Source organism: Exserohilum turcica (genome assembly GCF_000359705.1).
Source record: "Exserohilum turcica Et28A unplaced genomic scaffold SETTUscaffold_9, whole genome shotgun sequence".
NCBI lineage: Eukaryota > Fungi > Ascomycota > Dothideomycetes > Pleosporales > Pleosporaceae > Exserohilum > Exserohilum turcicum.
The window spans coordinates 1,231,429-1,246,911 of NW_007360310.1; the positions used below are offsets into that span (position 1 = coordinate 1,231,429).

General features: G+C 54.3%; 6 protein-coding genes across 6 annotated transcripts; 4 read left to right on the plus strand and 2 right to left on the minus strand.

Moving 5' to 3' along the window:
- Positions 1–77: 77 nt before the first annotated feature.
- On the plus strand, positions 78–5,388 carry SETTUDRAFT_144170 (uncharacterized protein; the record flags this gene model as incomplete). The annotated part of the gene is made up of 5 exons (XM_008033363.1): positions 78–245; positions 322–365; positions 422–3,718; positions 3,764–3,965; positions 4,012–5,388. The coding sequence occupies 5 exons, from the start codon at positions 78–80 to the stop codon at positions 5,386–5,388; spliced, it is 5,088 nt and encodes a 1,695-aa protein (XP_008031554.1).
- A 79-nt stretch (positions 5,389–5,467) lies between these two features.
- On the minus strand, positions 5,468–6,668 carry SETTUDRAFT_99718 (uncharacterized protein; the record flags this gene model as incomplete). The annotated part of the gene is made up of 2 exons (XM_008033364.1): positions 5,468–5,905; positions 6,114–6,668. The coding sequence occupies 2 exons, from the start codon at positions 6,666–6,668 to the stop codon at positions 5,468–5,470; spliced, it is 993 nt and encodes a 330-aa protein (XP_008031555.1).
- A 538-nt stretch (positions 6,669–7,206) lies between these two features.
- SETTUDRAFT_44817 (uncharacterized protein) lies at positions 7,207–8,695 on the minus strand (the record flags this gene model as incomplete). The annotated part of the gene is made up of 3 exons (XM_008033109.1): positions 7,207–8,129; positions 8,177–8,401; positions 8,449–8,695. 3 exons carry the CDS (start codon positions 8,693–8,695, stop codon positions 7,207–7,209), a joined length of 1,395 nt encoding a protein of 464 aa, XP_008031300.1.
- Positions 8,696–8,923: 228 nt separating this feature from the next.
- SETTUDRAFT_166399 (uncharacterized protein) lies at positions 8,924–9,712 on the plus strand. The gene is made up of 2 exons (XM_008033365.1): positions 8,924–9,042; positions 9,109–9,712. The coding sequence occupies exons 1-2, from the start codon at positions 8,929–8,931 to the stop codon at positions 9,496–9,498; spliced, it is 504 nt and encodes a 167-aa protein (XP_008031556.1). The 5' UTR covers positions 8,924–8,928; the 3' UTR covers positions 9,499–9,712.
- A 236-nt stretch (positions 9,713–9,948) lies between these two features.
- On the plus strand, positions 9,949–12,941 carry SETTUDRAFT_174644 (uncharacterized protein). Its single transcript, XM_008033366.1, has 2 exons — positions 9,949–10,090; positions 10,138–12,941. The coding sequence occupies exons 1-2, from the start codon at positions 10,015–10,017 to the stop codon at positions 12,537–12,539; spliced, it is 2,478 nt and encodes an 825-aa protein (XP_008031557.1). The 5' UTR covers positions 9,949–10,014; the 3' UTR covers positions 12,540–12,941.
- Positions 12,942–13,565: 624 nt separating this feature from the next.
- Positions 13,566–14,822, plus strand: SETTUDRAFT_174645 (uncharacterized protein). Its single transcript, XM_008033367.1, has one exon. The coding sequence runs from the start codon at positions 13,680–13,682 to the stop codon at positions 14,427–14,429; it is 750 nt and encodes a 249-aa protein (XP_008031558.1). The 5' UTR covers positions 13,566–13,679; the 3' UTR covers positions 14,430–14,822.
- Positions 14,823–15,483: the final 661 nt, after the last annotated feature.

The window sequence follows — 15,483 nt, forward strand, 5'->3', positions numbered from 1 at the left end:
GCATAGGACGTTCGTTTGTTCGCCAAAGGGCCGCGCCATCTGCATCACCAACACGGTACACCAAACACTTTTGCAACATGGCGACAGAGCAGACGCCCGAAGCGAAAGAGCTTGCGCTGGTCGGCAAGGTCGAGATGCGCATAGCCCTCGCCAGCTCGGACAAGAAACTCGAGGACCTGCTCAAGCTCTATCTCGCGCCTCTGCTACTCAAGCTCGGCTCAGAGAGCGCCGCTGTGCGGAACAAGGTAAGTAAGGCCTGTTCAGGGGGCACATGCGGTGCTCTTGGTTTCTTTTGGTCACCGCTGATGGCGGGTTTCCTAGGTCATCTCCATCTGCCAGCATATCAATACGCGCATCAAGTCACAGTACGCAACCCCAGTTTGCCGCAAGCCCCCAGACTCATCAGCTGACACTGCCTCAGGGATATCAAGCTCCCAGTGGGCGCTCTTCTGAAGCAATACAAAGACAATGCCAATGTTCCTCTCATCCGGCATTTTGACATTCTTTACATCCAACAGGGCATATCGCGTCTCACCGTGGCCGAACGGCTAGAGCTTCTCCCCATATTACTTCAAGGTATCTCCAACGACTATCAAAAATCGGAACAGCATGCCTCTCAGCTGTTCCATCTGATCCTGCGCCTCCTGGTTCTCTTCAAACTACCTCTTCGAGGCAGCAAAGAAGATGACGAGCTCAGGACAACATTGGCGCTTTCAGACGAAGATGCAGCTTTCCTTTCTAAATGGTTCGGGAAACTGCTACTGTTGACCATTGTTCGAGAAGCCAATACGCAAGATACAGGCTCTTTAAGATGCCCTGGATTATCTTCAGAAGAGTACAAGTTCTTGACGCTTCAAGGCAAGCCAGACGCATGGGATCCCAGTGCAGATGCTGGCCTGAACTTGACCGAATCGAAAGCCTTGGTTACGCGACTGATGGCGAGTGGCCTGTTTAATGATGACGAAAAGTTCTTTCCAGCATTGTTTGCATCCGCTGATACTAATTCCCGGATAGCAGAGGTTGGCGAAGACACGTTGAAGCGTGTCATGCTAGCCAAAGATCTTGAACAAGCTGAAATTGTCGAAAGTCTGTTCAGTCTTTATTTCGGCTCGGGTTCAGCTAGCGGCTCGCTGGCTGTGAGGACTCCCCTACGCATCAAGATCCTTGGCGTGCTCTCCAAATCTACAAAATGTACAGCATACCCTCAACAAATAGCCAGGATTGTTGAAGAGGGTCTTCTCTCGTCCGAGCTGAATGCAACAAATAAAACAGCCGGAAGAGAAGCTTCGAAATTCCGCTCCGCCATCTTTTCTCTTGTCAACTTTGTCGCTCGGCGTGGAGAGGCATGTCATCTTTCCCAAGTCGCCCAAAGTCTTGTGGGAAACCTGAGGGCTTTTATCCAAGACCAGGGCTGGCCAGCTCCGGATCGCGACCAGGATATGGAACTGCGAGGCTACGGCTACGAAACTATCGGCCTCTTAGCTAAAGCAGCCCCAGAAAAGATACTATTGGAACCATCGCTCGACCTCCTCGAGTTTCTGTTCCGGTCCTTGCGCGAAGATTCAGCGGGCAAAGATGTCGCTGTCAGTATAGAGGAAGCCCTTTCGTCTGTACTAGGGGCATTCGCCAAACCATTCGATGCCTCAATCATGCCCAGATTTAGACAGATCTTGCTCCGATATGCCTCGGTGGATCAGGAGAATACGCCGGCCTCGGACAAATTCACAAGAAGCACTCGCTATGTGGCCACGCGATTCGCAAATCGCTGTCTTCCATACGAAGACGTGCTCGCACGGTGGATAGACATTCTCGCCGTTAGCGGAGGCCCAGGCGAACGGCACGAGGTAATAGAAGAAGGACGGCGAGGCCTAGACCCTTACTGGTTTAGAATGTCCAACACCCCACCTGGTGAGCGTGAGCAAAGCAAACTGGTCTTTCCAGACTTTGACAAGCTCATCAATTTCATCATCGTCCAACAAGGCCAAGATGAGGATGCCATGGAAGTCGACCCTTCAGCGGACGCTGTTGTTCAGGTCCGATATTTCCACCAACAATTTCCGGGGGCTCTGCCCACTGTCATCAGCTTCTGCTCCAGTGTCGCTATGCAGTCTGCTTTGGTCGAAAAGGGCATGAACCAAGATGTTCCAGAAGATTGGGAGAGGAAGCTTGAAACTCAGATGACTACCGACATGCGTGCTCGCCAAGCATTCCGCGCATATGCTGCAAATGAGTCCCATGCTCGTTCATTGGCAGTGATATTGCGTGCTAGCTTCGACAGAGTGACACGGGAGGACGTTGGGGATGTTGGAGATATCGGCACCACATTTGTGCGAATGTTATCCTTACTACCACAGCGTCACTGGGTGCAAGCCAAGATTGTTCAGGACTTCCGCAACTTGCAACGGTTCGTCACATCGAATAACCCTGCACGACGCCTTGCTGCTGCCCATGCATATGGCCTATTAGCATCACATGAGAGCGTCGACCAAGATACACTGCAAAACGACCAAATTGCCTTTTTTGAAAAGCTGGAAACCTGGGAGACAGCTGTTGGGGCTGATATAAACCAAATCAGTGGTTTGATCCTTGCGCTTAGTTACTACTACAGCAGAGCGTTCTGGAGGGGTAGTATCCAATCCACGGCCATCACGGATGATCACCCTATCCATCGGCTTGTGCGGTCACTGGTCGCAATCATGCAAGAGTCTCGAGACGCGACATTGAAGGGTGCTGCTTTTTCATGCATTGATCAGCTTAGCCTCTTTTACGTCATCACACCTTCATTGCTATCCAAATACGCCAAAGTCGAAGATGTCGCCCAGCAGATCTATGATTCTGCCAAGACTGGTACTACCGGCGCAATATTGGCATTAGGTCATTTGTCTATGATCACGGAAGAGCCGGAGGCTGACACTGAGGCTGGGTCTGACTACAAAGCTATCCAAGATAAGCTCTATGAGCTTCATGAGGTACGCCAACCAGAAGTTCACTTCTCGGTCGGTGAAGCCCTCAGTTGTTTCGCAAACGGCTGGGACTCGAAAGCCCTCACTGCCGAGCTGGATGTCTTACACTCGGGTCAGCCACAAGAGCCGTGGGATGCACCTCTCCAAACACCATCTGGGCCGAAGCGCGAAAAGACACTCGGTGTGGTACTGGAAAAGACGCTCAAAGGTTGTGTACAGACAAAGCCTTCTCTGAAGAAAGCCTCTGTAATTTGGCTCCTTTGCTTACTCCAATACTGTGGTCACAAGCCCGAGATGCAAGGTTATCTTGGCCAATGCCAGGTCGCATTCAAGACCTGTCTCTCTGACCGCGATGAAGTCGTTCAGGAAGCAGCCTCTCGAGGACTTGGACTTGTTTACGAAAAGGGAGACCGGCAGCTGAAGGATGATCTTGTTCGTGATTTGGTTGGTTCATTTTCGGATAACAAGCCCAAGATGGCGGGCACGGTCACGGAGGATACGCAACTCTTTGAACCTGGCGCTTTACCTACTGGTGACGGCTCCATCACGACATACAAGGACATCCTGAATTTGGCGGCTGAAGTTGGAGATTCGAGTCTCGTCTACCGCTTCATGTCCATGGCTTCACACAACTCAATCTGGTCTAGTAGAGCTGCATTCGGGCGGTTTGGACTAAGCAACATCTTCTCAGACTCGAGCGTTGACGGTTACCTTGCACAAAACCCAAAGCTTTACCCAAAGCTATATCGATATAGGTAAGTGACAGTGTGATTATTGCAGAGGAATGCTAACCAATCCAGATTTGATCCCAACACCAACGTGCAGCGCTCAATGAATGACATTTGGAACGCCCTCGTTAAGGACTCTTCAGCTACTATAGACAAGCACTTTGACGCGATTATGGATGATCTTCTTGTCAGCATCCTCACAAAAGAGTGGCGAGTGCGTCAGGCTTCTTGCGCGGCCATTGCAGACCTTGTTCAGGGCCGTAGTATCGAAAAGGTAAGCATTCCTGCTCACTGCGGCACCAAACCTAACAACGATGCAGTATGAGAAGTATCTCGACGTCATCTGGAGTAAAACCTTCAAAGTTTTGGACGACATCAAGGAGAGCGTCCGTGTTGCTGCCGCATCTCTTGCTCGTGTCCTGACCGGGATATTGACCCGCTCTTTAGAGGCAGGAGATGCCTCGTTGAAGTCTGCAACAGTCCAGCTGGAACGTGTTATACCCTTCCTCTTTTCGAATTCCGGATTGGAGTCATCGGCCGAAGAGGTTCGGTTATTCTCCGTGCACACACTCCTACAGATTGTGAAGAAGAGCAATGCCAAGACGCTCAATCCACACGTCCCTGAGCTCGTGGAGCGCCTGCTCGGCTTGCTCAGTAGTTTGGAACCTGAAGCAGTCAACTATGTGCATCTCAACGCCAGCAAGTACAATCTTACCGAGCAAAAGATCGACGACATGCGTCTTGCGAGCGTACGCCAGTCCCCGTTGACAGAGTCAGTGGAGCGCTGTCTCGACCTCGCAGACGCAGACACCATGGCAGCATTGATCCCGCGCATCGAAGCAGCAATGAAGAATGCAGTCGGTCTTCCCTCAAAAGTAGGATGTTCGCGAGTCCTCGTCACACTGGCTACACGCCACCGCTTCCTGTTCAACCCCTACGCCGACGGATTCCTCAAGCTCATCCAGAAGCAAATCCACGATCGCAACGAGACTGTCAGCTCGTCCTACGCCGCCGCAGCCGGGTATCTCGCGCGGCTCGCGTCCGACAAGCAGATTCTCTCGACGTTTGCATTCATAAACAAGATGTACTTTGAGTCGGAGGAAAACAGCGACCGAAACCGGCTGCTGGCCGCAGACATGATGCGCGCCATCAGCGCGCACGCAACAGACCGCTTCAACGCCTTCGCCGCAGACTTCCTGCCCTTTGTCTTCCTCGCCAAACACGACGGCGACGAGCAGGTCTGCAAGAGCTTCACCGAAACCTGGGACGACCATGTCGCAGGTCCCCGCGCCGTCTCGCTGTACCTCACTGAGATCCTCACGCTCGCTGACACCCATCTTGAAAGCAGACAGTGGGCTATCAAGCACACGGCTGCCAAAACAGTGGCCGATTGCGTCCTGCAAATCACGAATGCGGTCGGCAGCGAGAAGATTGAGCCGCCGATTGCGAAAAGCATTTGGCCCGTCCTGGACAAGGCGCTTAGCGGTAAGAGCTGGGAGGGCAAAGAAGTAGTGCTCGAGGCGTTTGTACGCTTTGTCGAGTGCAGCGAGGCATACTGGATGAGTGGTAGCGAGGGGAATAAAGATGTGGCGAGGCAGTTGGAGAAGGTGGCGACGCGCGAGAGCAAGAGACAAGAAGGCAAGAATGAAAAGGTTGTTGCGGGAATTCTGGAGAAGCTTAGAAGTTATCTAGCGTGATGCAATAAAGGGATCTAGTTTCTCAGTAGTACTCTCTCTCTCTCTCTGTATTTCATGATATAAAACCATGCTCAATCTTTCAAGCCCCCCGGTCCTCACTCAACGCCTTCTCCAACACCAGATCAGCACTGATTTCCTTCTCGGCACCCTCAATCACACCGCGCAGCCCGCGCGCACACGCCTCGAGCTGCGCCTGCTCCTCGGCATCCAGCTTGATCGGCATGGCGCGCACAATGCCTTTCCGGCCGACGACGGCCGGCATGCTGAGACAGCAGCCGAGATGCGGCTGGTAGAAGGACAGCGGGCGCACGGAGCGCGAGTCAAATAATATGTACTTGCAGATGCTCGCGGCAATGTTGCCGATGCCGTATGCGGTGCAGCCTTTGGCGGCGATGATGGCGCCCGCGGCGCCGCGCGTGTGCGCGGCAATGGAGGTTTTGAAGCTGGGTGTTAGTGTTGAGGCGGGGAGGGCGAGAGAGAGGGGCGTGGTGCCGATTGTGGCGGAGGACCAGGCGATCTGGTAGTTTTGTTAGATATCTTTCTTGTCTTTCCGTATTCCATGGAGGAGGTGCTTTTGGTTGTTCTACTTGATTGTCTGGTGTGCTGCTAGATTGGAAACGAACTGACTGACTGCCTGACTGGTATCTCTCAAAACGAAAAGAAGAAGAAGAAGAAGAAGAAGAAGAACAAAAAGGAAGAGAAGAGTAACGGGAGAAAAAACTTACAAACTGACTATCCCCATGCTCCCCAAGCACATACGCATCAATACTGTTTGGCGCCACCTCGGCCTTCTCCGCCAACACGCCCCTCAGCCTCGCGGAATCCAGACTCGTGCCCGTACCCAGCACCTGGCTCTCCGGCAGCCCACTCATCTTCCGCGCAAAATACGTCAGGATATCGACTGGATTCGCAACGAGCAGCAGGATGGTATGCGGGTTTATTGGCGCCATGGCGGCGAAGATGCTTTCGAGAATGTGCAGGTTGCGGCTGAGCAGCGAGAGGCGAGACTCGCCTGTCTTTTGCTTTGCGCCGGCTGTTATCACGACGATGTCGGCTTGACCGGCGTCAGCGTGGGTTCCAGCGCGCACCCGCACGCCGCTGCCGCCCCGGTACGTGGCGTCGGAGAGGTCGCGGACTTGGGCTTCCAGCAGCGATTGCTTCAGGTCGACGAGAATGACTTCGGAGCAGATGGGTTGCAGGATGAGTGTGTAGGCGAGCGTGGACCCTACGTCGCCGCAGCCTAGGATCGCAATTGTGGTTTTGAGCTTGGGCTGTGGCATGTTTTGGATATGTTGTTGTTGTTGTTGTTGGTTTCTGTTCTTTTCAGTGTTTTGGTGGTTTGGTTTGGTTGAGAAGATGGGGTGGAGTGAGAATGGGGTATTGGGCAAAGTTTGATAGTAGAGTTGAATTTGTCTTTCAAGTGGGATGCTGGATGAGATGTGGGAAGAAGCTGAGAAGCAGAATAAGGTATGCTGGTATTATATACATTGCATACGAGTGGGTTCTTGGGATGGCATGTTGTTGTACGCCGCCAAGGCCTAGGCATCCGAAATGTGGTGTGACGCCGCCTTGCAGGTGGGGGACGCAGCCACTCAACGCCGGTCTCTGTCGAACTTACCATATTCATCTACCCAAGGTTCCGGAAAGCTGTGCTGCAGGAATTGCCTCGAAAAGCCGAAGTTCCCTTCAAAAGAGCGATAGAAGTAAATAATACTGCTCTTGTCATTTCGTTATCTCGCTCCTGCTAGAGTTACATCAGCTGTTCTATATTTCATATTCGATAAATCATCCTCCCATACATTGCACAGCTCGCTAGGTCTACCACTTCTGCAACTCGTCTTCCAATGGCAGCATCGTCTTTTGGAGCTCCTTTGCAACCCTGTCGGCTTCAGCCCATACTCTTAGTATATTGCCTCCAGCAATCTTTGCCGCATCTTTATCGCTGACTCCCTGTCTCAGTAGTTCTGCGATAAGGTCGGGGAACTTGGAAACATCCTCTAGCCCCTCTGGTGTCTCCTCAATGCCATCGTAGTCGGTGCCGATACCAACATGGTCGTACCCGATGAGTTCGCCTATGTGTGTGATGTGTCTCACAACCTGTGCCAGTGTATTGTTTTCGGGAACGTATTCGGGAAAAGAGTTGGGCGTCTCGGCCGCCTTGCATGACACGAACTCTGGGTTGAAGTTTACCATGACCACAGAGTTGCGCTGCTTAACCAACTGCAGTATGTCGTCGGGTACGTTGCGGGGGTGGGGGCAGATTGCATAAGCAGAGCTGTGGCTGAAGAAGGGGGGCGCAATACTGCCGTTCCAGTTTGCAGCCCCGTTGCCCACGAGTGCGTCGCGCATGGTATCTTGACTTACGTGGGCCAGATCGACTAGCATGCCGAGACGGTTCATTTCCCTGACCAAGTCTCGGCCTGCCGGGCTGAGGCCTTTCCAGTACGGCTTTGCGATGTGGGAATTCCAGTCAGAGTCAGTCTCGACGGCAGCGTCGGCGTATTTGTTGTGACAGTTCCAGGTCAAGGTCGCATAGCGCACGCCCAATTCATGGTACAGACGCAGGGTGGAAATGGAGTTACCGATTTGGTGCAGGCCCTCTATGATTACAGGGGCGATAAAGTTGCCCTCCTTGAAGGCTTTGATGGCTTCTGCGCTGCTACGCGTCGGAGTAAAGTACTTGGGATAGGCCTTGCCTAGTCGGTTGAAAAGATCGAGCTGCTGAAGAGTGGCTTTGACAACTGCTATTGTTAGGTTTTAATTAGTTGAGGGCAGTGTTGCAACATACTGTTGTGATATCTTGCGTCTGAGAAATTGGTGCCGTCACCCAAAGGACAAGGCCAGAATGCACTCCAGAATGCACCGCCTTGCATGCCCTTCTCCAGGCGCGGAATGTCAACATGCTGTGCGAGTCCTCCGTTTTCGAACTTCTCCGCAAAGTCGTTTCCAGAAATGTTGTAAATATGGTTCGAGTATTCGCCTCGGACGAAAATCATCAGATCATTGTGACCATCTTCGCAAAGTTAGTAGATGATCAGAACCGGCTGCCGATGTGCGAACCAATAAGTGGATTCTCCTTGAGTATCCTTACGGCTCTCTCCTCGACCGTCAGGTGCTTCCCACACGCATGCCGATGGGGTTTCCAGAGCAGGCCTCGGGCGTCGGGGGACCATATTACAAATACGATGAGAAAAAGCAATATGTAGGAGAGGATGCTGCGGGCACTAAACGTGCGCCGTCTCTGTGAGCCACCATCTCCTGCTGAGACGTGACTCTTGTCAATGATGTCAGAACTGCTCTTGTCCATATTGGATCTGAGGAAGGTCCAAGAGGAGTCCTGTCAGATTGCAGTGAAACGCGTTATCATCAAGGCTTGGCATCGAGGGAGGGATGCGGACGGACTTTAGCGGGCTTTGTCCAAGCCGCGTCGCGGTCTGCACACCGACTGCAACAACAACATCCTCCTTCCATTGTACACCCAAATCTGTCTCGATTGCGACATAACCACTCTCCAACATGGCGATAATATCAGCAAACAACATGGTACGCGGCATATCGCTGTTCCACTTGACCCTCGCAGTCGTTATGCTCAGGAGTCCGGCCCTCATTGCCAATCAAGGCATTGTCCTCGTCCTGGCGCAGTCGATGGAACTCGTATGTGCCACAGCCATCAACTGAATTGGCAATTCAGCATCGGAACAAGTCCCTGACCGCTTCCAGCCTATACCCCGCGATTTCAGCAAACCGTCTGCGGCCACGGCCTTCTTAGCCGTTCTCTTCGCCTTTCTCGGCCTCAGCGACTTGACCACGCTGTCGCTGCATGAGCAAATCTACGACGAGTACTGGGGCCTCCAGGCACCCGTGCGCCTTCTCTTCCTCTTTGGCATCACCGGGTATTCATACACATTCAAGGAGGGCGGTCTCTTTGGGGCAAAGGGTGCCGACTACAGGGCAAGCGCTGGTGCAAGCTTGTGCAATGGCCTCGTCTTCAGCTGGGGCTTCTTGGAGGTGGCCGTGTGGTTTTGGATATACTCTACGCTGAGGGAGGAGAGGATGGAGAAGGCAAAGATAGCTGCTGAGAAGCAGGCTAGGGAGGACAAGCAGTTGTAGGTGGTCGATGAAATGATTCTGGAAAGGCAGTTGTGAAGGACTGGCGGTCCATAGAGGCGAACAAAGTATAGATTTCCTAAAAGTACGGCGCAGCGAGTTTGATTGATCTTTTGGTTTACTGCTACAGGTTACTTACGCATTAGTTACCCCTCCTAGACTAGACTTGTCACGAACGAGACATGAATAGACTTATTCTTATCGCATCTTGGGCGCGATGCCACCAATAACACATACTTTCAGGCAAATCAACGCTATACAGATGTCCGAGTAGCAAGCGAGTAGACTAATGTGACGTGCATGGAGGATGCCGCATTCCGGGCGTTCGGGGCCGGCCGTACTTGGGGCCCATAGGTCGCGACTCCGCCATTCGCCTTCGCGTTTCCCCCACTCTCGCAAACACGGCGGGCTGCCACGAACAAATGGGTTTCTTCACAAACTCGACCCGTCTGTCCTGTTCTCTGAGCGACTACGGGTGAATAAAGCTCTCTGCGCATCCAGCCACACACAGCAGGCACCATGGACGAGGCAGAATGCATCCGTTACAACAGTGCGATTCAGCAGCTTCGCACTAGAGAGTATCCCATGTTACAAGGTGCGGCTGTCGTGACTTGGGCGAGGATATGCGCTGACTCTCTGCAGATACAACGTACCTCGACCATGCAGGAACTACGCTCTACTCCAAATCGCTCATGGAGCGCTTTTCTGCCGACATGGTCGCGAACCTATACGGCAACCCACACTCGGCCTCCAACGCCTCCCAATTGACGACGCGCCGAATCGAGGATGTACGACTACGCCTCTTACAGATGTTCAACGCCGACCCCGCCGAGTTTGACGTGGTCTTTGTTGCCAACGCCACGGCCGGAATCAAGTTGGTGGCGGAGGCATTTCGCGATCAAGACGGGGGCTTCTGGTATGGCTACCACCGCGATGCGCATACGAGCCTGATTGGCGTGCGCGAGGTAGCGGCCACGCACAGATGCTTTACTACCGACGGCGAAGTCAACGCATGGATCGACAGTGACGAAAATGGATCGGGCTCTACACAGCTATTCGCATACCCAGCACAATCCAACATGAACGGGCGCCGCCTACCGCTGGGCTGGTCACGCCGGATTCGTGCCAACAAGCAGAATGCCGTGTATACCCTGTTGGACGCTGCAGCGTTGGTCTCAACATCGCCACTCAACCTCGGGAATCCTGACGAGGCCCCCGACTTTACGGTATTGAGCCTGTACAAGATATTCGGCTTTCCCGATCTTGGCGCATTGATTGTCAGGCAAGCGTCAGCATCCATGTTTGATAAACGCCGCTACTTTGGTGGCGGCACCGTCGACATGGTTGTATGTCTCAAGGAACAGTGGCACGCAAAAAAGGCAGATTCGCTCCACGAAAGACTAGAGGACGGCACTTTGCCTATACATAGCATCATGGCGCTTGACAGTGCAATGACCGTCCACCAGGAACTATACACCTCGTTGGAGAGAGTCTCGTGGCACACCACCTTCCTCGTGCAGAGGCTATACGAAGGGCTCTTGTCGTTACGGCACGGGAATGGTCATGAGGTCTGCCACGTCTACAAGGACCCGGCCTCCACATACGGAGACTCGCTTACTCAAGGCCCAATTGTTGCTTTCAACCTGTGCAATCCATTTGGTGGCTGGGTGAGCAATGCAGAAGTGGAGAAACTGGCTGCCATTAAGAATATCCATCTCCGAACGGGCGGGCTCTGCAACCCGGGCGGAGTTGCGTCGTCACTTGGGTTGGCACCGTGGGAAATGCGTGACAACTTTTCGGCAGGGCAACGGTGCGGCAACGATAACGACATTATCCATGCGAAGCCAACTGGCATCATACGTGTCAGTGTCGGAGCCATGAGCACCCTATCAGACGTCGAGTACTTTGTTGCATTCGTGCGCGAGTTTTTCGTACAGGATAGCCCTCCGTTGGACGCATCTCCAATGACAGTTGTTGAGGTTGAGCCACCAACGCAAAGCCGCCTACATGTGGAGAGTCTGTCGGTGTATCCTATCAAAAGCTGTGCAGGATTCAGCGTACCGCCGGGGACTGCGTGGGAAGTGCGGCCAGAGGGCCTTGTGTGGGATCGTGAGTGGTGTCTTGTCCATCAAGGAACGGGAGCCGCGCTGAGCCAGAAGCGCTACCCAAAGATGGCCCTCATACGTCCGAGTATTGATGTCGAAAAGGGCGTGCTACGGGTGAAGTTGGCGGGCGTGTTACAGGAGACGACTACTACGCACGAGATTACGGTTCCCCTTTCGGCTGATCCCCGCCTGTTTGCAGAAGATGCCATGTACAAAGACGCCAGCGCCAAAGTATGCGGCGATGCCATCAAAGCCAAGACGTACCGGTCAAGCGATATATCAGACTTTTTTACACAGGCTCTTGGGGTAGCGTGTCATTTGGCGCGCTTCCCAGCCGTTGGCAATGGCAGCGGCGTATCGAGGCACTCGAAGGCGCATCTACAAAAATACCCCAAAACGGGCGCTATGCGAGTGCCCGGCGCCTTCCCAGAAACGGCGGCCATGATGGCTGGCGCGTGCGTCTCGAAGCCGATTCTGCTGGCGAATGAGAGCCCTATCCTCACTATATCACGAGCAAGCCTCAACCGTCTGAACGAAATGATCAAGGCGGAGGGCGGCAAGGCCGCACAAGCAGAGGTATTCCGAGCCAACATTGTGGTTGCAGAGCATCCAGCGTACCCGCCTGGGCTGGAGGAGCCTTATGCGGAGGACGAGTGGCGCTACGTGCAGATTGGCCAGCAGTTCTTTGAGATGCTGGGAGGGTGTCGGAGGTGCCAGATGGTTTGCATCGACCAGCAAACGGGCGAACGAAACCAGGAGCCGTTTGTAACACTGTCCAAAACACGGCGATTCGAGGGGCGTGTGTACTTTGGGGAGCACACATGCCATGTGTCGTCACTGTCGACGCAGAACCCCACCATCACGGTCGGCGACGCCGTTAGGCCGATTAGGGATGGCGAGGTGGACGAGAATAGCGTACTGCGGGCGCTGGTGGGTTAGGCCCAAGCACAAGAGCCAAGTGCGAGTCTCTGCGCTCGTTGGAGGGCGGCACGTCGGGATGGAACCTTGTAGTCAGTGGGCAGAGGCTTGTGCTGGGAGTCTTGGGGAAATGCGATCGGGGCCTTTGGGCGTGGCTTCATCTTGCATATGGCTCGGGCAGGTCATTGGCCGGCTGTGTCGAGAGGGTGTAACAGAGGCAAGATGGGCGGATCGCCCAATGCTCGGGCATGAAGCAGGCAGAAGTGGGTTGGGCCGCGTGATAGGCACGGGGGAGTCAGCAGAAGGGACGAGTGTAAGCGCTGGTCGCCCTGTTTCAACGGCGAAGCAGAGTCAGGTGTTGCGGGCGTGGAATAGGGCAGAGGCAAGGTATCCTCAGATGGAAGCGCGCGCGCATGGCCGGGGGGGGGACAGCGGGCGACAGCGGCTGCGCGCAAGACATAAACCGGGCCAATGCACGCTCCAGAGGGACATTTACATTCACAGCTGAAGGCGCTGGCCGGCACGTTCGTTTTGCGCACGCACACGTACTACCACCACCACCACCACTACTTTGCCATCCATCGCCATCGGCCTCTGACGCCAGCACCAGCGTCTGATCAGCTCGTCTCGTTTCGGATCGTCATCGCTACGCTACTCTACTACCCGGTCGCCACGTTCAGCTTCAGGATACGAGGTTGCCTCCCGCACATCCGCACCCACCGTCACGCAGCCGAAAGCCAGGCCGCGAATCAGACGGCGCACGCGGGCATCCAGAGGAGCAGAGGCTGCAGGGGGCCACAGAGACGGCACATTCTGCTCAAGCAGTGCTCAGCGAATCGACGCGTGGTGGAGGTGTTCGCCAGTGCACGGGGCCTGCATATCCTAGTCGTCGGCGCTTAGGAAACGCTGGGCCTTTTCTCTACGCGCCCAAAAATAGTCCCACCCGACCGACCCTCTGCGCAGCCAACACTGACGGCGACCGCCTCGTGTCATCGTACATACAATAAACACAAGTCATCCCCCCCCGCTGCCTGACGGTACCTGTCTGCCTGCCTGCCTGCCTCGCTTTCCAACCCCTTCCACTTTGCTGTGGAACAAGGCATAGCACAGCCTCGCCCCGGTCACTCGTTCATCCAGCACCAAGCATTCACCAACTCGGCCATGGCTGCCACCGACTCCAAGCCCACGCTGGCCACGCTCAAGACGCCCGTCTCGGCCACGTACCCGTCGGAGCTGCGGTCGCCCATGGTCACGTCGGCCACGACGCCCATGTTTGCCAACATCAAGCGCGAAGACTCGGACCTCAAGACGCCCATCACGCCTCCCACGGCCTACCTGGAGTTTCTCAAGAACCTGTCGCCCGTCCTGTCGAGCCCCATGTCGACGGGCACCAGCTGCAAGTTTGTCTTTGGCGAGAGCCGGCCCACCTCAGGCACGTCGTCGGCCTCGAGCGCATCCTTTACCTCGACATGCGCCCCAGCCGACAAGGACTCGCCAGCGTCGTCGAGATGCAGCAGCTGGAGCGAGTGCGACACGGCCAAGGACGACTGCAAAGAGCCACCAATGTCGGCGCCAGCGACCAAGATCCAGACCGTCACCATCCCACCTCCATCACCCTTTAGGCGGCCGCACTCAGCGCGGACGCCCCGCCTGTACATTCCCCAATCACCCTATTCGCCTGCTGCGGTAAGGTCGCCTGCAAGCGCAAAGTCGATCCAATCACCCTTTTCGGCCGTCTCGTCGCCCAAGACATGGGAGGCAGACAAGAAGACGGGGCGGTCGAGGCGTGTCAGTGTGCGCGAAGTGGTGACGAGGACAGTGACGTATAGTCGCACACCGGTGGATGCAAAGGCACCACAGTTTCCGCAGATTGACCCCGCACCTCGCGGCAAGAGGAGGAAGGTTGAGTAGAGAGAGAGAGAAAGAGAGGGAGAGAGTATGTATGCGTTGTTGTTACGCAAACATGGTGCTTTGCATGGGGGTGCGTGCGTGCGTGCGCGCGCCGCAACCGCTCGTGCTACACTACTTCCTACTGTATGGGTGCTCCACCAGCTCTGCATTGGCGCCCATCCACGGCGCTTAATTTCTATTCGTCCAACGCCACCTCTATACTCGACTTGGAGTACACACACACACACACACACACTTACACACACACTTACACACCCGGCCATTCAACTAATTACTCGGGTCCAGGCGATCCGGTCGCAAGCATTTCCATTCCAACAACAACAACACCACCAACAAACATCACACCACATGATGCCCATTATTTTACATGGCCACAATCTTACCGCAATTACCACAACCGCCCTCGTCTCCTTTTTTTCTTATGTTTATTTACCTCCCCCTCACCACCACTACCACCACCACTACTACTACCACTGACCAATAGAGAGACGACGTTACGGCCACGTCCTTGATTCTCTCATGACCCAAACACACGCTTCTTTATTTCTTTATGGCGGAAAATATGATGATTTGGCGTTTTTTGAGGGGGGTATCCCATTACCATGTTCTCTTCTTCTAGCAAGGATACCACTTTGAACCCGTGGCAGCGGTGGAGGATGCGAAGAGAGAGAGAGAGAGATAGCAATTAGCGCCGGCTGCACAACCTGCAATAGCCGAGCCAAACATTAGGCAAAGCGGACGAGTTATTTTATTGTGTGTGTTTTTTTTGTTTCAATCTCTTACCCGACATGCCTATTTCGGTGTAGAGAGACACAGCGACACAGCGACAGCGACAGCGACAGCAAGGGCAAGGGCAAGGGCAAGAAAGCGAGACCGAGATTTGGAGCGAGGGTATGGAGGGGCGGGGGCCACCACCACCAGCAAGAAAGGGTCCGTGCCACCCCCACCCATCCGCACCTCACACGTGGAGACTATACCAATACTATCCATCTGTAGCTATGGCTGGGCGGCAAAAAAAAAAAAAAAAAAAAAAAAAAAAAAAAAAATTGGGGGG